Below are 18,907 nucleotides of genomic sequence, written 5' to 3' on the forward strand. Positions count from 1 at the left end.
ACAAAGGCAAAGGCATGGGCTAGTGAAAACAGCGTAGATAGGGCCGGGTATTGGATGAAGTGAGATAGCAGCATAATCTGCTATGCTGCTAGATAGGAATGGAGAAAGTTAAAAAGAGGCAAGATGAAAGCCTACTGTCCCCTTTTCAAAGTGCATCAGAAGCCGATAAAGGAAGTCGTTGTTTCTGGGCCTGACTCTATTCACACTTGTGTTCCAGCATCACAAATGTTCGCTGCCCTTTAACAATGTGTTACCCGGCCAGTAGAAATAAATTACTAAACCTATTAGCAAACAAATTTGCTAAAGATGAAGGGGTGATAAAGGATTGTCTTCATTCAATAGCCAGTGTCCCCTAACTTTTAATGACAATGCTTCTCTGCCTTTTTTTTTTAAGGGAGGGAAAATGAATTATGTATGAGCACATTATTTGGGACGAAGGCACTATGTCTTTCAAAGTTTATGATATGGATGGAAACTGAACAGATATAGACTTTCCACACCTTCAAGATATTGAAGTTATGCTTGATTTTCATTTTCTACCAAAGACTCATGAAGTTTCCCAGTTGAAGCACAACAATACTGTAATAGTAACATACAAGGAACATTTACAATAATCGTCAAAGGCTTTCATGGCAGGAATCACTGGGTTGTTGTGTGTTTTTCGGGCTGTATGGCCATGCTCCAGAAGCATTCTCTCCTGACGTTTCATCCACATCTATGGCAGGCATCCTCAGAGGTTGTGAGGTATATTGGAAACTAAGCAAGGAAGGTTTATATATCTGTGGAAAGTCCAGGGTGTAAAAATAAAAAACAAAATAGATGTATCAGGCATTTACAATAATGTCTGATACATCTATTTTATTTTTGACATGCACAGTTTATAAATATGGTTATGATAGGAGAAACAAAAGACTTGTAAGCCTTCTTTACAGGCGCCATCAAATCTTAACATATTTATCGTGCAGTAACAAACTTATGAGTTACATGCTTATCATGTGAGTTAGTACCTTCCCATTTGGTGTTACTAGAGAGTTAGTTGGGCTGTTGACATTTGTGTTTAAACTTGGTGTATTGACCCACATGGCTTCTGGTTTATGGAAGTCATTCCTCATTCAGTGATGTCCAAATAACTGAATTGGGATGCTATCGCCTTGCAGACTGATACACCTTTCTTCAACATATATTGAGCCAATGTTGCAATGTTTACTAAACCTCTCTTTCATTCTGTTGAGTTGAGCTCTGGACACCAACAACACAAGGTGCATCTATGCTGCAGAATTAATAAAGTCTGACACCACTCTAACTGCCATGCTAGGGAATCCCGGCATTTATCGTTTGGTGAGGCACCAGCACTCTTTGGCTAAGAAAGTTAAGACCTTGCAAAACTGCAACTCCCTTCATTCAGTAGCACTGAGCCATGGTAGTAAAGGTGGTCTCAAACTGCATCACTTCTACAGTGTATGTGCACCCTGCTTCTAGCTCTGTGGCTATACTGAGTGTATATTGTGCTTTCAAAGTTTTAAGGACAAAACTGAGAAGGGTTAAGTTTGCGAATGACTACTACAGCTCTACAGAATTACCCATATCCCCTTTGATACAAGTCGCAGGAGAGAGGAACAAGATACACTGCCCATAATGCTTTTATGTGCTGCTTGTGGAGTTTCCTAATTGACCACAATGGGGCTTAGGATCCTGGTTGATAGAGACCCTTGGGATCGTGGTTGATAGAAACCCTTGGTATAATCCAGCAGTACTTTAAAAAGTGCTACTTGCAGGGATAGGATGTGAGTAGAATGTTTTTACTGATAAACATGTTTGTACACATTGCCACTGTGTGTGTTTCAGACCTTTGTTTCTCAAGGTTTTGTTGGGATTTCCATTTTCTGGGCAAACCCATGCTTTTTGTTCTTGTTTTAAATGACAGTTTTTTATTTTTCTCTTTCCTTCTCCTCTCTAGCAGATTATGTAATCTGAATTGGGGAAAGACCACCACTTTAAAATTTGCCATTTATATCACATTGCAAGGTAGGAACATACTATCCTCTATTGTTCTTTATGACTTTACACAGTTAATTAAACTTGTCCACTGAATAACAAGTTCTTTGTCCCCTGTTCATCTCCATTCTTGTCAAGCTCACAATGGGCCAATTTCTTTCTTAATAGTAACAGAATAATTTTGACCCCAGCAAGCCATTTTTATTCCAAAAAGTACTAAGAAAGCAGTAAGCAAAATTACTTCTGCAGCAGAGAAGGCATATTGATTAACCCTGCCTCATGTTTTGTTTCTCTTTATACTTTAAATCCATCAACAGGGAATAATTCCCATTGTTTACTTCACTACTCATGTCTCCCACATCAAGGAGCCTAATCATATTTTAATATAGGAAAGGTATATAACCAAAACAAGGCTATATGTAACCATTTTTGTTTGTGTTTTTGGATATAAGTATACAGGAGAAGATTGTAGAACCATATTTAAACTAAGTCTGATGGTGGAGTTCACTTTCATAGAACTTGATCCTATGCTGTCTTCTCTCTATCTTCTCTCCAATTCTCTGCACTTCCGAAACGGAATCCCATGGAGGCCATCACATGGTTGCCCATGGGACTCCATTGTGGCGGTGCAGAGAAACAGAGGGAAGACACCATTTTGAGGAGTCGGGTGCTGCCTGACTCCCAATGACCAAAGACAGAGAGAAGGCTGATGGAAATGGGGAAAGGCAGGGAAAGGACATGCATCCTTGAAGAGGGAAAGACATAGGACCTTGACGGTTGGGAACAAAAGATGGTTCCCTCCTCTTTCCCCCACTTTCATGTGATGAGGTCCTGAGACATGTTAAAGAATCATAGAACTATAGTGCAGCATGGAACACCAAATTTAGTCCAACTCCCAGCTCATTAGAAAATCCACGCAAAAGCATTCCTTTCATATTGACATTCAACTTTTGCTTAAATATCTCCCATGAAGAAGAATCTGTTTGGACTGTAGTTTTCAGTTTTTTTGACTCTGTTGACTAGAGCTGATGGGAGCTGCATTCTAAAAACACTGAGGCTGTGCTTTGTCAATCGTGCTGTAGGAAAAATGTAAAAATGCCAGCTTTGTTGGTCTATATCAGTTCTAATAGGGTTGTATCTCTATAATGATCACATCTTTTGTAAAGGTGATGTGCCTTTTTTGTTTATTGAAGGCCAACCCACCAAAAACACTTTGCATTTTGTCACTGGGAGAATCCATTTTCCCTCCAGCTACTGTGAGGATTGCAGTTGGAGCATGAAAGACTGAAGGGTATGTGAAATTATTTCACTCTCATCATTATTTCACCCTAAATGATTGTACTTGTACTTCATGAAACTTTGTCCTCCATGTACAGATTCAAAATGGGTTTGGCAATAATCTAACTTATTTTCATCAGAATGTATAACACAGTCACATACGTCATATTGTTTTGAGTAAAAAGTTTTTATTTTACCTGAGATCATACATTTGAAATCTGGGGGGAAACAACAACTCATTTGTTTATAAAGAAACATGGATGGATATTTGATAAAACAATAATAAGCATATCGCAGCTGAACAAAAAACATTGCACAATGTAAAATAGCATTAATAATTGAATGGAAAACAGCATCTGGCCAGTTATTGCCTCTTTAATAACAGTTTGATTTCTAGCCATCAGCCAAAACAGCTTTTCATAGTGTGGGGGTAAACATTATGCCACGTGGTGTCATCAAGCTGCTATTAAAATCATGGGGTGGTTTGGGAGAGAAAAAAGAATCTGGCAAGCCTAATTCACAGCATCCTTTTTATATACATAATCTATATAACTGATATCCATTCAGAAACATAAAACATAAATTTATAAGATAAATAGTCTCAGAAACCATAAGTGTAATTGTGTGATCCCTATAGGAAATATAGGAAGTTCTGACAGTAGGGTAAGCTCCATTTAACAGCAGGTCCCACCCAGTTTCTGTTGTCAAGTCACTCTTTCTTAATCTAACCTCCAAGGTTATTGAGGGTTTGTTAAAAGTGTCACTTTGAACTCTTTGGGTGATGGATATGTTACTAATGTTTCAAATCGAATGCTAACTACTTGTCACAGTTGAGCTGGGTTTTTTAAGCATTAAACAATTAGTTAGCTTTAAAATGTGTCTTTTTCTTTTTAATACATTCAAAGTGCTCATACAGAATATACAAAACACATAGACACCATTCTGAGAATAATGTGCAAAGGAACTGGATAGTACAGTTTTTCCCATTGCTTTCACTTCCAGTAGTTCTTTGTGTCTTCTTTTGGCAAATCAATGATTGTTTTTATTTTCAATTTATATATTATATATTTATAGTAGTAATGCAAAGTCTGAAAAGTAGGACTGCTGCTGGGAAGATTATGAAGAAGCGTAGAGCCCATGCTGTTTGTATCTTCTGTTGTTTGGACTTGGGAGCATGGCTAGAGTGCATTAATGATCTAAATTACAGCCAAAGCTATATATAGGGAAGTCTTGAATTTATAATTGGGATAAAAGGGTCTCATAAATGGAAAAGAAACAAGACTGCCGTGTATTACGTTACAGGAAAAATCTGTAAGAAATATTGAACATTGGCTTGGCTCCATATTAAATGTATGAGATTTATACTGAGCTGTGAATTCATTGAATATTATGCATGTTATGAAGTCTGGCTGACCTGAAATATCAACATCAGACATGCATATGTATGATTTTTTTTCTGTGTCAGGAGCAACCGGAGTTGCTTCTGGAGTGAGAGAATTGGCTGTCTGCAAGGACGTTGCCCAGGGGGCGCCCAGATGTTTTGATGTTTTTACCATCCTTGTGGGAGGCTTCTCTCATGTCCCTGCATGGAGCTGGAGCTGATAGAGGGAGCTCATCCGCGCTCTCCCCGGGTGGAATTCGAACCTGGCAGCCTTCAGGTCAGCAACCCAACCTTCAAGTCACAAGGCTTTTATCCCCTAGGCCATCGGAGGCCCCTATATGTATGATTGTGGCACTTTTCATACTTCCCCCCATGATCTAATGCCTTTTTGTTGTTTTTAAAATAGATAAAAGCCTATTCTGTATAGTGTGTTTGTTCTGCAGTCCGCAAGTTTTTAATTTATATTCTGTATTTCATTCAAGATTACTTTTGCAGTCTGGGATTTAGTGTTGGAATACAAATACAAACTCTGTGTGTGTGTGTGTGTGTATATATATATATATAAAATGCCTATGTGCATCCTTTCCATTAGTGTTTATTCAGAAATTCCTTTGGGTTAATGGACTGGGCTTATAGAAATATTAAGGATGGATTGAAATATACTTAGGATATACCAATAGCACTAAATTTTAAATAGTAGTCTATAAATCAGTTAAAGAGATAATTTATTTTGCAATAGACTTAAAATATTACTTGATTATTTACGGAACTATAGGAAAGTAAATGTGAAGACTGTCAGCATATATGTGGTTTTCAGTGCTGTCAAGGAAGCCCCTCTGTTACTGAAAATGGATTAATCATTTATAACCTTATAAATATAGAAACATGTCCAGCAATTTTCCCATGTCTGTCTTTCAGAAAAATGGCAGAGTGGCTTGACCTCATTGTTTTTCTTATCCATTATCTGTCAGACTAGTACAATTGGCACAACACAATTACATCCTTCTTCCACTAAGACATATAATTTCTTACTGATTACAAAATAAATTGGTGCCCTCTCATTATCTTATCTAAAACTACAGGAAATAGTGAATTAAATCTCTTTCATTCCACAACAGTAAATTTTCTATGCATGAAATATTTTTGGCAAGTTCCTGTACAAGTAAAAAATATAAAACAAGAACAGAGGAAATAATTTATCAGTGTCTGATATTTCAAATAAGCAGATCATATAGAACAAGGTAAAACAGAATGGAATATAGAACAAAAGAAAGAACAGTTTCAAAATTCTGTGTTAAAAGTAATTTACACGCAGCAAAGAACATAGCTAATTCTATTCTGAACAGAAACTACTTCATAATGCTAAAAGCAATGTTATAAAATGGAACCAGTGAGTGTGTTCTCTGAAGAAATAGCTGTTAGTCCATGCAACAAAACCAACAAGAAACATTGACATCTTAAAAACTAACACATATATTATGGCAAACCTTTGTGAATTATAATATGCATCTGCTGAAATGGGCAATCATCCATGGAAGTTTATATTGTATTTATAAATGGGTCAGTCTTTAAGGTGGCATAAAAGTATTTATTGTTTGTACTGAATCTGGTAATTCAGGACTGATTGTTGGAGTCTGTTTAGTGCCTGGAATTGTTCTTTTTCTGTATGAGGTTTAAAATAAATTAAATTTCCTAATTTTGTCCAATAAAACCCCATGTTGGAAAACACAATATGTTAAAGTTAAAATGCATTTATGATACTTTCAGTAACATTTGTTTGCTTAAATGATGTAAGTGACTAGCCTCCTGTTTGTCTCTACCCCAGTCAATAAAGTTATCATTATTCTCCTGATGTTAGAGTGTATTATCAAGTATTTAGACTCACAAGAAAGCTACATGTCTACTTGGAAGTCTCACCTGAGGTTCAGTGACATTTGCTTTCACTTAAGTGTTTGTAAAAGCTGCATTTATTTCACTGTAGGAGACCAAGGTCTGAACTCCAGTGTGTGCGTGCGTGTGTGTATGCACATTAATATAGATATAGAAAGTGTGTATATGTGAATTTGTTGCGCTAAAAATTCAATCAAGGAGAATGCCCTATAGAAATATTTAAAGATATTTTAAGGTGCCTATTTGCCCTGTCACCAAATTTTGGGATTTGAAAAAAAGTAATTTCTGTTTAAAACAAACAACTGCATTGTACACAAAAATATATGTTGATAACATATTAATTAACAAATAAAATGTATTGTTAATAAAGAAATTAACAAAGTTATTGCGTATTCAAGAAACCTAGCCTTCTATACAAGATTTCAAAAACTTCTGCAATACATAACATAATTGTGATCACAGTAAAAGTGTACATAGCAATAAGAAAGATTGTCTTTTCAAAATGTTCTGGTACCATGCATCTGGTAATATTAAACTTTTTATCAAGGGCTCCTGCATCACATCTGTAGAGTGGGTTCACTTGAAAACCAAAGAGCTGACTCTGGAGCCAAAAAGCCACAACTTCAAGGATGATCCTTAACAGAACAGAGAGAATATAAAAAACGGTGTAGGCAGGTCTTTGAAGGATATCTTCCTGAGCGATGCTTTTACATGCAGCATAAAGATGGAAAATGGCTCCAGGTACCAGTACGGTCACTAGTTGTAAAGCCCAGAATACCTAAAGTGTAGCAGAAACTCGGCTGTCAGATCATTTATGACTGTACCATACTATCTGATATGGACATCCTTCAGAGTATCTTGAGACGTTTGCTTTGTTCTTTGTAGATCATCTTAAAATACTATTTTAAATATAGCATTTATCTGAAAAATGATATTACAATTTATTTCAAAATATGGTTCATTGTATATGAACAATGAGGTGGGGAGTTGAATGCAAGAGTGTCTAGGCCTACACAAGCCTTCAATGCAGTCCTGATTCAGCGTAATGTACACCATGTTTCACTTTTTTTACAATGAACTGACTTTTTTTTTGCATTATATAAAGACTAAATGAGGTGGGGCAGGGGTAAATGGTTATTCTCATGACACATAGAGTCTATTTGCCCTAAAACCCACCAAGGTTTCTTAACACAGTCTTCAGACAGATTATGGCAGTGTAATCAGTTTTGCCAGTTCTGATTCAGAACCAGCCATAGCTGTTCACTCTCGGTCCCACTTTCCCTGGGCTCAGGATGCCAGGAGACAGCACTTACCATACCAGCCCTGTGTCCTTGCCTAGTAGGGTGCAGAATTGCTAGTGATCATTGTTCATCTCATCTGCTGATGCTTGTTGGGCGCCAGAGTGTTTGGAGAAAGGAGAAGAAAAGGAGAAAGCAATTATTCTCCCCCACTTTTCCTGCATGACTGGTGTCTTGGGGCAGCATCACTAGATGTGAAGAGCAATGGCCGCCTGCAGTTTCATGTCTGATGGTTGCTTCTAAGCTGAGGACAATAAAGGTGGCTGTCCAGCAGCACCGAACTGGGCTCAGCATCACTAAGCCATGCAGACTCCTTTCAGCCATCAGGCCAGTTCAGTTTACACATGCAGACGCCTGGCAGTGGCCAAATCATAAAACACTTTCATGGTGTAACACACACATATAAACACTGCAAGTAAAATATAGATAATGATAAAGTAAAACCAACGTTTCTGGTCATCTACACATCAGAAGGGACATTTCAACTTCTCATTTTGCCAGGAAGTAACCTGTCAGGGAAACATAGTTCTGTATCACCACTTCATTGAAACCAGCAACATAGGATAGGAAAGCTGCATCAGTGTTTACAAATATCTTGAAGTTTTTGGAAAGTTCTGCATCGGAGGGATATAAGATGTGTACAGCATCCCAAGCTGGAAGAACTATTGGCTTTCAAAACCTTAAAAGTTTGTACTTTTGGAGAAATCAAACATCAAAACTTCCCTCAGTTTTTACTCTAGATGGTTCTCAAATGGCAAAACTGTTAATTTTGATTCTTGCTTTCAGCTACCATCATATAAACTAGTTATTTTTGTGAAGCAGTGCTCTACCTGCACGTACACTTCATAATTCCCTTTCAGCATATTAATTTATCCTGTGTTGTCTTACAAGAGAAAAATAATTACCTGTGGGGTTATAGGCCTGAACTGGTTGTAACAGAATAGATTAACTTCCCTCTTGTCTGGCTCACAGCTGAAGTGTAAGGCTTCATTTCCATAAACAGCAAAACCCAAAACACCAAGGAAGAACATTCTCACTGAGCCAAAGAAAAGTGTGTGGAATTGTCCAATCACGGTTGGAGGCCTAAGCTGTAAAGAACCATACAGAGATTAAATAGGAAAGAATGCAGAAAATGAAACAAAAACATATTTCTTGAAGGTTTTATCGTTACTCTCCATTATTCCTTCAGTATAGTGAATCTTTCAATTTATGAAAGCAATATGAAGATTTATGGTTTAAAGTAGTTTATTAATGATTTTCTGCTAGTATTGTTTTATCTAAATTTGACTCCAGGGAGATGCAGTAGGAAAATATTGTTTTTTAAAAAGCATTTAATGATTATTTTCTCGTGAAGGAAGATTCTTGTCTTCTTCCAGCCACAAAAAAATGTGTTGTCACATCACCCTTATGGAAATGAATACATTCATTATTAAGAGTTTCATGACATTTGGGATATCTTCCTTTTAAATATTAAATGAAGTTTGATAAAGATTTTAAACTCTTAGCCTAGAATGGGAAATATAATCCTCCATATTTTTGGACCTCAGCTCCCACCTTCCCTCACCATTGCCTGTGCTAAGGATCATGGGAATGACAACATTTGGAGTGCAATGAATGTATCATTCCAATAATCGTAACATATTTGGTATTTTAGTTAGGAAAAGAAAACATTTAGTACAGCTTTGGAGACATGTTCAACATTTGTCTCTAAAGTGATAATATAAAAGCTATCTTGGTTAACCAAATCAGGGATTGTAAACCCAAAGAAAACTGAGATTCAAATGACCCGAGGCCAAATGTAGATTTCAAAGGTTCATTTCCATATTATAGTCAAGACCAGAATTGCACCCTCCTATTGATGTCAGCTGATTTTCCCCCTTCCAATTATAGTCAGACATTACATGGAAGGCCTTCTGGATCCAGACAGTGCATTACAGAGCATGCTACAAAATTTCCTATAATTGAGATTTGATTCAATGGACAACTTATTGATTTTTTAAAAATAGCACGACCTCCCAATAATCATTCCAGTAGGAATAACCATGTATACCAGATCAAACATTTTCTAATTATAGTATTGCACTATAAGAACTGGTAACTTACATAAGTATTTCAGACAGACAACCAAACAGACTCATAAGTATTTCAAATACAGTTTCAAAACTTTTAGGCTACTTATACAAGTGTAATTATAATCAACAAGTATCATTACAATCAACTATTGTTTGGCCTTAAAATAATGTGTTGACATCTTGCGTCATTTCTAGAACTTAGCATACATTTTAAAAATTAGACGCTAGTAGCAGAATACACAATTGCTTTTAGGGAACACAATATTCCATTCTATATACTGGGAATGTTTTTTGTTATAGCCTCTGTATTTACTCAATTGTTTGTAACAAACCCGCCTTTTGAATCCTCATTATCTCCCAATAATGGGATTTGTTTTTCCACGAGCACTTTTCATCTCACTCATACTTACACATCCTTCATAGAAGTTCTTGATGTAATTTAAAGACATGTCTTGTAAGATGTTCTCCTAGTACAATTGTGGAAATAATTCCTACGCTTCATTGCCAATTTGCTGTCATCGGGCTCATTCTGGTGCTATTACTCTCTTCTTGACCTTTGCTATGGAAAACTCTTGTCACTGCACAATTTTGCTGTTTTATCTCTGGGGCCCCAATTAACCTGACACTTTCAGGGATGGAGGGAGGGGGTTGGGGGAAGCCCAAACAAAAGCTGTGCACATGTGGCCTGCCCAATAATCCCCTGCAAACGCAGTCAGCAAAAACAATCTCTCAACCCAACCTCATAAACTAGCAGCCGGCAGCACAATGGGAGAACGTGCAACTGGCCACCGAGCCACCTTGTTATGTTAGAAACACATGACACCCCCTGCCTTCACTCCCAGGGCTGGTCTAGGTGCCAGCTATCCCCAGGGCTAGTTTTTCAAAACAGCACACAACTGGCTTAGCTGTGCTACACAAAAGAGATGTATCAACTAGCTCTGAATACAAAAACACTACTTGGAACATCGTCATCTCTGTAGGGCTCCTTCCTCCCATTGATTCCCATGTGAGAATCTACAATGTTCTCATATAGATGGAGAATGACGGGTGTGCTGAAAGAAATCTAATTGCTGAATTATATCATCTTTAAAAACACTATACACTTGTCTTCGGGTTTTACACATTAGTCTCACATTGAAAATCATTGTATGTTTGAGAATAAAAATAACTTCCATAGCCAAAACATTGCAACATTAACATTATGCAAAACCATTATCTTTATGGTTTTACAACAAATTTCTGTAGATTTACTCAACATTCATCATCTTCAGTCTTCATCTTCCATCTGAAATCATGACCTAAAACAACTGTGTTTTCCTACTCCCATCTCTAGATAGATTAAGGCCCCTTCCACACAGCCCTATATTCCAGAATATTAAGGCAGAAAATCCCACAATATCTGCTTTGAACAGCCACACATTGCCATATATTCCAGTTCAAAGCTGATATTGTGGGATTTCCTGGCTTGATATTCTGGTTTATATGGCTGTGTGGAAGGGCCCTAAGGTAGACAGAGACGGAATGATATTTCTCTCAGCCCCATTCTTTATCACATATCCTATCTTATAGTTCTAATCTATTTTTCCTTTCTTCTTCATTTATTGCAAGCTTGCCAGAGTGAGGGCCCTTCTACACAGAATATCAAGGCAGAAAATCCCACTATCTGAGTGTGGACTCAGATAACCCAGTTCAAAGCAGATATTGTGGGATTTTCTGACTTGATATTCTGGGATATAGGGCTGTGTGGAAGGGCCCCTGAAATATCAAGGCAGAAAATCCCACAATATCTGCTTTGAACTGAGTTATCTGAGTCCACACTGCCATATATTCCAGTGCAAAGCACACAATGTGGGATTTTATTCAGCTGTGTGGAAGGGGCCCCAGATAACCCAGTTCAAAGCAGATATTGTGGGATTTTCTGCCTTGATATTCTGGGATATAGGGCTGTGTGGAAGGGCCTTGAGTTATCTGAGGGCCCTTCCACACAGCCCTATATCCCAGAATATCTGCTCTGATCTGGAATATATGGCAGTGTGGACTCAGATAACCCAGTTCAAGCCAGATATTGTGGGATTTCCTGCCTTGATATTCTGGGATATAGGGCTGTGTGGAAGGGCCCTGAATTATCTGAGTCCACACTGCCATATATCCCAGTTAAAAGCAGAAAATGTGGGGTTTTATCCAGCTGTGTGGAAGGGGCCTGAAACTGGAGAGGGCCCCTATATCTTTAATGGTTGCCTAGAAAAAGGAACGCGAGGAGGTGACACTGGTCAGGCAACCAGATAACATGCAACACCTGCTCAAATTCCCTCTTCTACGTAAGGATTACAGGCACAGGAGCCACCAAGAGTTCAGTTTCCAGCCTGGGAATCAATCCTGTGCGCTTTCACGCCGCCTTCCAGCGTCAGGACCTGAGCAAGTCTCCCAAGAGGACGCCTTTCCTTGGCCTCCCCAGGAGCCTTGGGGGCTTTCCCAAGGGAGCAATCCAAGGGGAGCGGGGGAAGGCTGGGGTTGTGAAGCCAGCCTGGAAGGCGAAGGCAGGCGAGCCAGTGGGGCTGGGCGGCGGGGGGGGGGGGGGGGGATACGCACCAGCCGCAGTCCTGGCGTGGCGTTGTTGGGGCTCCCCATCCGGCCGGCCGCCTGCCTCTCGCTCCAGGGAGACGCTCTGCGACCATCCTCGAAGGGAAAGGCTCTCCGGTCGAAGCGAAGGGCTTCCCTCGCCCTTTTCCCCCGCCCAGATGACATTCGCGGAGAGAGAGAGAGAGAGGCAGAGAAAGGGAAGCGTCCCAGGACAGTCAGCGACAGCGCTCCACTCGCAGTGACGCTCCCACAGCCCCACACTTTCCCCTCCCTCTTGCTCCCCACTTCTTTTCTCTCTGGGCAACTCAATACTCAAACGTCACCACGTCGAACACAACCACACGCACAGGTCCCACCTCTCGGAACTTTAGTGAAGTTGCACTTAGACTTGGGGACGGGGTGCATCTACATTGTAGAATTAATGCAGTTTTGACACCGCTTTAGCTGCTATGGCATCCTGGGAGTCGTTGTTTTAACATCGCCGTCCCAGCCAAAGAGCGCTGAGGCCTCCCCAAACTACAACTCCCAGGACTCCATAGCATGGAACCACGGCAGTTAAAGCGATGGCAAGTTGCATTAATTCTACACTGTAGATGCAGCCTTACAGAGCCTCACGCCCAGAGATCCTCTTCCCATTTGGCCATCGGATAGGAAACCCCTGGCATTTTTCGCGGTAAGGAGGAACAGCAAATCCTCGCTCTCCGTTGAATCGCGATTGTTGTTTTATGTATTGTCGAAGGCTTTCATGGCCGGATCACTGGGTGAGTTTTCTGTCCTGTATGGCCATGTTCCAGAAGCATTCTCGCCTGACGTTTCACCATCAGGTTGTGAGGTGTTGGGAACTATGTTTATATATCTCTGGAATGTTCAGTGTGGGAGAAAGAACTCTTGTCTGTTTGAGGCAAGTGTGAATGTTGCAATTGGCCACCTTGATTAGCATTGAATAGCCTTGCAACTTCAAAGCCTGGCTGTTTGACTGCCTGGGGGAATCCTTTGTTGGGAGGTGTTAACTGGTCCTGAAGCAGCCAGACTTTGAAGATGCCAAGCTATTCAATGCTGATCAAGCTGGCCACTTGCTCAGGCAGACAAGAGTTCTTTCTCCCACCCACAGATATATAACCCCCAATTGTCTAGTTTACAACACCTCACAACCTATGAGGATGCCTGCCATAGATGTGGGCAAAACGTCAGGAGAAAATACTTTTGGAATATGGCTATACCGCCTGGAAAATTCACAGCAACCCACTGTTGTTGTATGCCTTCCAGTCCTTTCCGACCCATGGGAGCTCTAGCAAGGGATTTTCTTAATATTTATTCAGAGGGAGTTTGCCTTTGCCTTCCTCTGAGGCTCAGAGAGTGTGGCAACTTATCCCCAGTGGGTTTCCATGCTCCAGTGGAGACTCTGGTCTCCAGAGCTGGAGTCTGACACACAAACCAGCGTGGTGTTTCGACACCTGAGGAAGGAAATGATATTTCTCCCCATTTGTGGCAGAACCCCTCTGCAATAACAGCAAAGTAAATGCAGTCGTTCTTTCTATTCATAGAGCATGTATCCATGAATCCATCCATCCATGAAAATATTTTTCAAAAAACTTGATTTTCTTATTTATATAAGGGGCTCCCTGGATTTCAGTATTCACAGGAAGTCCTAGAACCAAACCCCAGCAGATAGGAAGGACCAACTATAAGTAACATTTTGCTGTTTTTCCATGATACTTATAGAAGGAAGCTTCTGTATGAATTTTCTGTCTTTCCATGATACCCAAAGCCCCTCCTTCCATGTGAAGAGCAGTCATCACATGCTTAATGGTAAGACAGGATTTGATTTTTTAAATTGTGTTGTTGAGAACATACTGCAAGTTGCTTCTGGTGTGAGAGAATTGGCCATCTACAGAGACGTTGCCCAGGGGATGCCCAGATGTGTTACTGGGAGGCTTCCTTCATGTCCCCGCAAGCTAGAGCGGACAAATGAGAGCTCACCCCGTCTCAGGGATTCAAACTGGCAACCTTCAGCTGCTACTGTGGCTCCTAGGGTTTGATAATGAAGTGGATAGTGCGGAAGGACTTTGTTATTCCTTCATGTACTAAGTCCTACAATTCCACCTTGGCAATTCAGTTCTAGAAAACTAAAACCTGACTCTCTTGATTAAAACAAAAGAAAATCTACTATCATCTCCTGAAGCCATACTCACAGTCACTGACAGTAACAATGATTTTGGAAAAAGAGATAAATCATTTAAAGCCTTTTAAAAACCAATCTAATTATCATAATTACAATGTAACCAAGAGTTGTAAGCAAAGGGACTTCAATAAAGCCAAGACTCACCAAAGTTTTGACTTATCTGCTGGACCTTTGGCTTATACCCTAAATCAGAGTTTCTCAAACTGTGCTCCTCCAGATGTTTTGGACTATAGTTCTCACAATTCCTAACATCTGGTAATCTGGATGGGATTTCTGGGAGCTGAAGTCCAAAATACCTGGAGGAGCATAGTTTGAGAAACACTGTCTTAAATGATAATTAACAGGTAATGGATAATATGTACATATGGAACTTGAATTTCTGGAACATAAAGAATTTCTCTAACTTTTCTGGATGAAAACATTTTCATTCAGTCCACTTCAATATTCTCCTTTTTTCTATTCTGAGTTTTTAGTCAGTCTCACATACTATAGACATGGTGAAGGAAGCATGGCAAATATGACTTGCTTCTTAAAGTAATGCCTGACTTCCAGATGTATTTAAACTAATGATTAAAAATGTATAGGCCCCCGACATCTTAAAACAGGAGGTTTATCTTTGTAGTAAACAGACAGCCACATATTTGTGTTCTAAAGAAGTGATTCAAGATTGCTTACATATTTGATGCAATGTGGATTTGGGAACTCAGATGAAACAGCATATGAGAGTGAAAAATTGATAGCAGCAAGCAGTGTCTTTCCATACACTTGTATTCTTATATCCCCACCTGAGTTTGCTTAACCATCTATATGTAAATAGAGGACTGGGTGCAGATGTGTGTGTGTGTGTGTGTGTGTGTGTGTGTGTGTGTGTGTGTGTGTATGTATATATATATATATATATATATATATATATATATATATAGAGAGAGAGAGAGAGAGAGAGAGAGAGAGAGAGAGAGGGCCATAGACAGAAAAGTAGTTCCATAACACAAAATAATTTAGAAATCAGGCTCCATTGATAAACTTCAGTGGACACTCAAGACAGATAAACTTCAGTGGACACATATATCAAACAGGTATAAATACCAAACATTTGCTGATAACAAATCAATATTTGCAAATCTTGCACAATAGGCTGATTTCTCTTTTTATGAAGTACAACTGAAGCATCTTCTGCAGAGTCCACTGTAAACACTGCACAACAGCCATAAGGTGATGTTCTGAAATCTCTTCCTGTTGCCAAATTTTTCAGGCCCCCAACATTGAGATAAATGGATCCCATTTGGGTTGGGACCCACAGTTTAAGAAGCAATATGTTACATAATCATCTGTTCCCTTCCAATATTTCAGTTCTATGAACATTGTCACATGTCAACCTTTGTTAGCATATTATTTCAGGCAATGTTATATGTAATGGAAAAAAAAATAGAAGACCCAGGCAGCCAGTGATTCAGGAAAACATTTCCTTATTCATTTTTTTCAAACAGAAAGCATCTTGATTATATCCTGATAGGACTTCTACCTCTCCTACTTTTGAAGAACAGGCAGAAATTCAAGAGGTGACCCTCCCTCATTACTGGCATTTTAATGGGGTTTTTTTCTTTTTGGTGTGTGTCAGGAGTGACCTGAAAAATTGCAAGTCGCTTCTGGTGTGAGAGAATCGGCCATTTGCAAGGACGTTGCCAGGGGACACCTGGATGTTTAATGTTTTACCATCCTGTGGGAAGGCTTCTTTCATGTCCCTGCATAGGGAGCTGGAGCTGACAGAGGGAGCTCACCCACTCTCCCTGGATTTGAACTGCCAACTTGTCAGTCAGCAGTCCCAGCACAAGAGTTTAACTCACTGCACCACTGGGGGCTCCTTATTTTCGTGGTGGCCTGTGTAGAGTGTTACCAAGGAAACAGCTTCATTAGGAGGAGGGGAATTGCTGGATTAAAGCATCATGTAACACGCTGGATGTCCTTACACAAATTATTGGTTCATGTTGATGGACCAATTCATGGGGATCTCGTTAAGTTGGACGAAAAATATAAAATCCTTTATTAGAAAAGTGTGAGGCAAGCCAATTGGAACAGTATTTGGCAATGGCTGTGCAGTTGTGAATCCTAACTCTCCTTTGTGACAGTATGAATCTATGGAAGTTTACTGCCAAAGTAATATTTGATCCTCAGTCTGCCAAAGCAATGTTCCATTCCAGTCTGGACAGACAGCAGGAGAACATTAGGCAATTCAAGTTAGAATGGTTGCTTTAGTTAATTTGTTTTCTTCACTTTTCATCATTCCAGGCTTCCAGATAGTCATTTTGACCTATTTCTTACTGTAGAACTCAAACAGGTCATGAGGCTGGGGTTACTGGGATATGCAGTCCACCACACACTTAAACCAATAAACTCATTCAAAAACAGAGGTACTTACTGATTCCTTGCTGTTTAAGATTTCCTTCTACTAGTCATTTAAGTGTCTGGGCAACTTTTCAAAGGCTTTGCCTTTCATGGTTTTCCAGAATGGAAGAGGAAGAAAATGATCTGATGACAGTTGTAAGTTCTTTGATTAATTTTCAGTATGCATGGTCATATGAAGACGACCATGTTCATTTTATGGTTGGCTCTTTCTCATAATCACTTTCAAAGTGATGGTGCTTCCCTTCAAGGCCTTACATGGTCTAGGGCCGATGTACCTGAGGGACCGCCTCACTCCCTACAAACCCCAGAGATCCCTCTGTTCTGAGGACCAAGACCTACTGGAAGTCCCCAGTCTTAAGACTTTGCATCTAACTGCAACTAGACGCAGAGCCTTTTCAGTAGTGGCACCATCTCTCTGGAACACCTTGCCACCTGAAGTTCGTGCCCTGCGGGACTTGTTGGCCTTCCGCAGGGCATGTAAGACACACCTGTTTCGACAGGCTTTTGAGTTCTGTTGTTGATGTTTTAAAAGGTGCTTTTAGGATGTTTTTAAGATGTTTTTAAAGATGTTTTTAAGATGTTCTTTAAATTGTTGATTCTAGCCGGTTCTTGTAAGCCCCTCCGAGCCCTAGGGGAGTGGCGGCATATAAGTTTGAAAAATAAATAATCTATAGTGTGCAAAAACATTGTTATTCCATTGCCATTATGATAATATATTTAAATTAAATGTGCTTGTATTCACTCCCATTATTTTCCAAGGGCATATCTTTTTTAAAAAAAGTAGGTTACAAACGTATTAGATGTATGTATGTGTATATAGAAAGAGGGTGTGTTTCTGTGTAAGGATTTATGTGTCACACCTCAAAGCACACACATACACATCTCCAAAAGAGAAAAATCTACGACTTGCAAACACCCATGAAAACTGGGTTGCTGTGAGCTTTCCAGGCTGTATGGCCATGTTCCAGAAGCATTCTCTCCTAATGTTTTACCCACATCTATGGCAGCCATTCTTAGAGGTTGTGAGATCTGTTGGAAACTAGGCAAGGGAGGTTTATATATCTGGAAGGTCCGGGGTGGGAGAAAGAACTCTGGTCTGTTGGATGCAAGTGTGAATGTTGCAGTTAATCACCTTGATTAGCACTGAATAGCCTTGTAGCTTCAAGGCATGACTGCTTCCTGCCTGGGGAATCCTTTATTGAGAGGTGTTAGCTGGCCCTGATTGTTTCCTGTCTGGAATTTCCCTGTTTCCTGAATGTTATTCTTTATTTACTGTCCTGATTTTAGAGTTTCTTTAAAATACTGGTAGCCAGATTTTGTTCATTTTCATGGTTTCCTCCTTTCTGTTGAAATTGTCCACATGCTGGTGGATTTCAATGGCTTCTCTGTGTCGTCTGACCTGGTGGGTTGTGAGAGTGGTCCAGCATTTCTGTGTTCTATATACTGTGTCCAGGTTGGTTCATCAAGTGCTTTGCTATGGCTGACTTCTCTGGTTGAGTTAGGCTGCAGTGCCCAGAAAAACTGCAGGAATCAGCCAACTCTTATTCCTATTTACTGGAAAGCAAGTCCAAAAAGCATCAGTGGGATTTCGTTTCCAGATAGGATTTCAATCCTGTACCTATGTGTAAGCTCCACTGGACTCGACGGTTTGCCTGTTATGTAGCTATAGTAAAAAACAAAAAAAACGAAAACAAAACCACCGCAACTTGTACCGTATTTGCAAGATTAAGAAAGGGCGAAAGGCGCTTTCTTAGACCCCTTTCAGCACTTCGAGGCGGACAGTTCCCCTTCATCCACCGCCTGATTGGCGACTCTGTGGTTTAGAAGA

At 39.8% G+C, this 18,907-nt stretch overlaps 1 protein-coding gene across 2 annotated transcripts; it reads right to left on the minus strand.

Annotated features, from left to right (window-relative positions):
- Positions 1-3,441: 3,441 nt before the first annotated feature.
- gje1 (gap junction protein epsilon 1) lies at positions 3,442-13,600 on the minus strand. 2 transcript variants are annotated; one of them, XM_008122239.3, is made up of 3 exons: positions 12,504-13,598; positions 8,748-8,930; positions 3,442-7,322 (listed from the first exon to the last, which is right to left on the minus strand). In XM_008122239.3, the coding sequence occupies exons 1-3, from the start codon at positions 12,657-12,659 to the stop codon at positions 6,927-6,929; spliced, it is 735 nt and encodes a 244-aa protein (XP_008120446.1). In that variant the 5' UTR covers positions 12,660-13,598; the 3' UTR covers positions 3,442-6,926. The 2 variants fall into 2 exon arrangements, with proteins under 2 accessions (XP_008120446.1, XP_062834104.1); XM_062978034.1 differs by having other exon boundaries at positions 7,049-7,179; positions 12,504-13,600.
- Positions 13,601-18,907: the final 5,307 nt, after the last annotated feature.

This window comes from Anolis carolinensis, chromosome 1 (genome assembly GCF_035594765.1).
Source record: "Anolis carolinensis isolate JA03-04 chromosome 1, rAnoCar3.1.pri, whole genome shotgun sequence".
Taxonomy (NCBI): domain Eukaryota; kingdom Metazoa; phylum Chordata; class Lepidosauria; order Squamata; family Dactyloidae; genus Anolis; species Anolis carolinensis.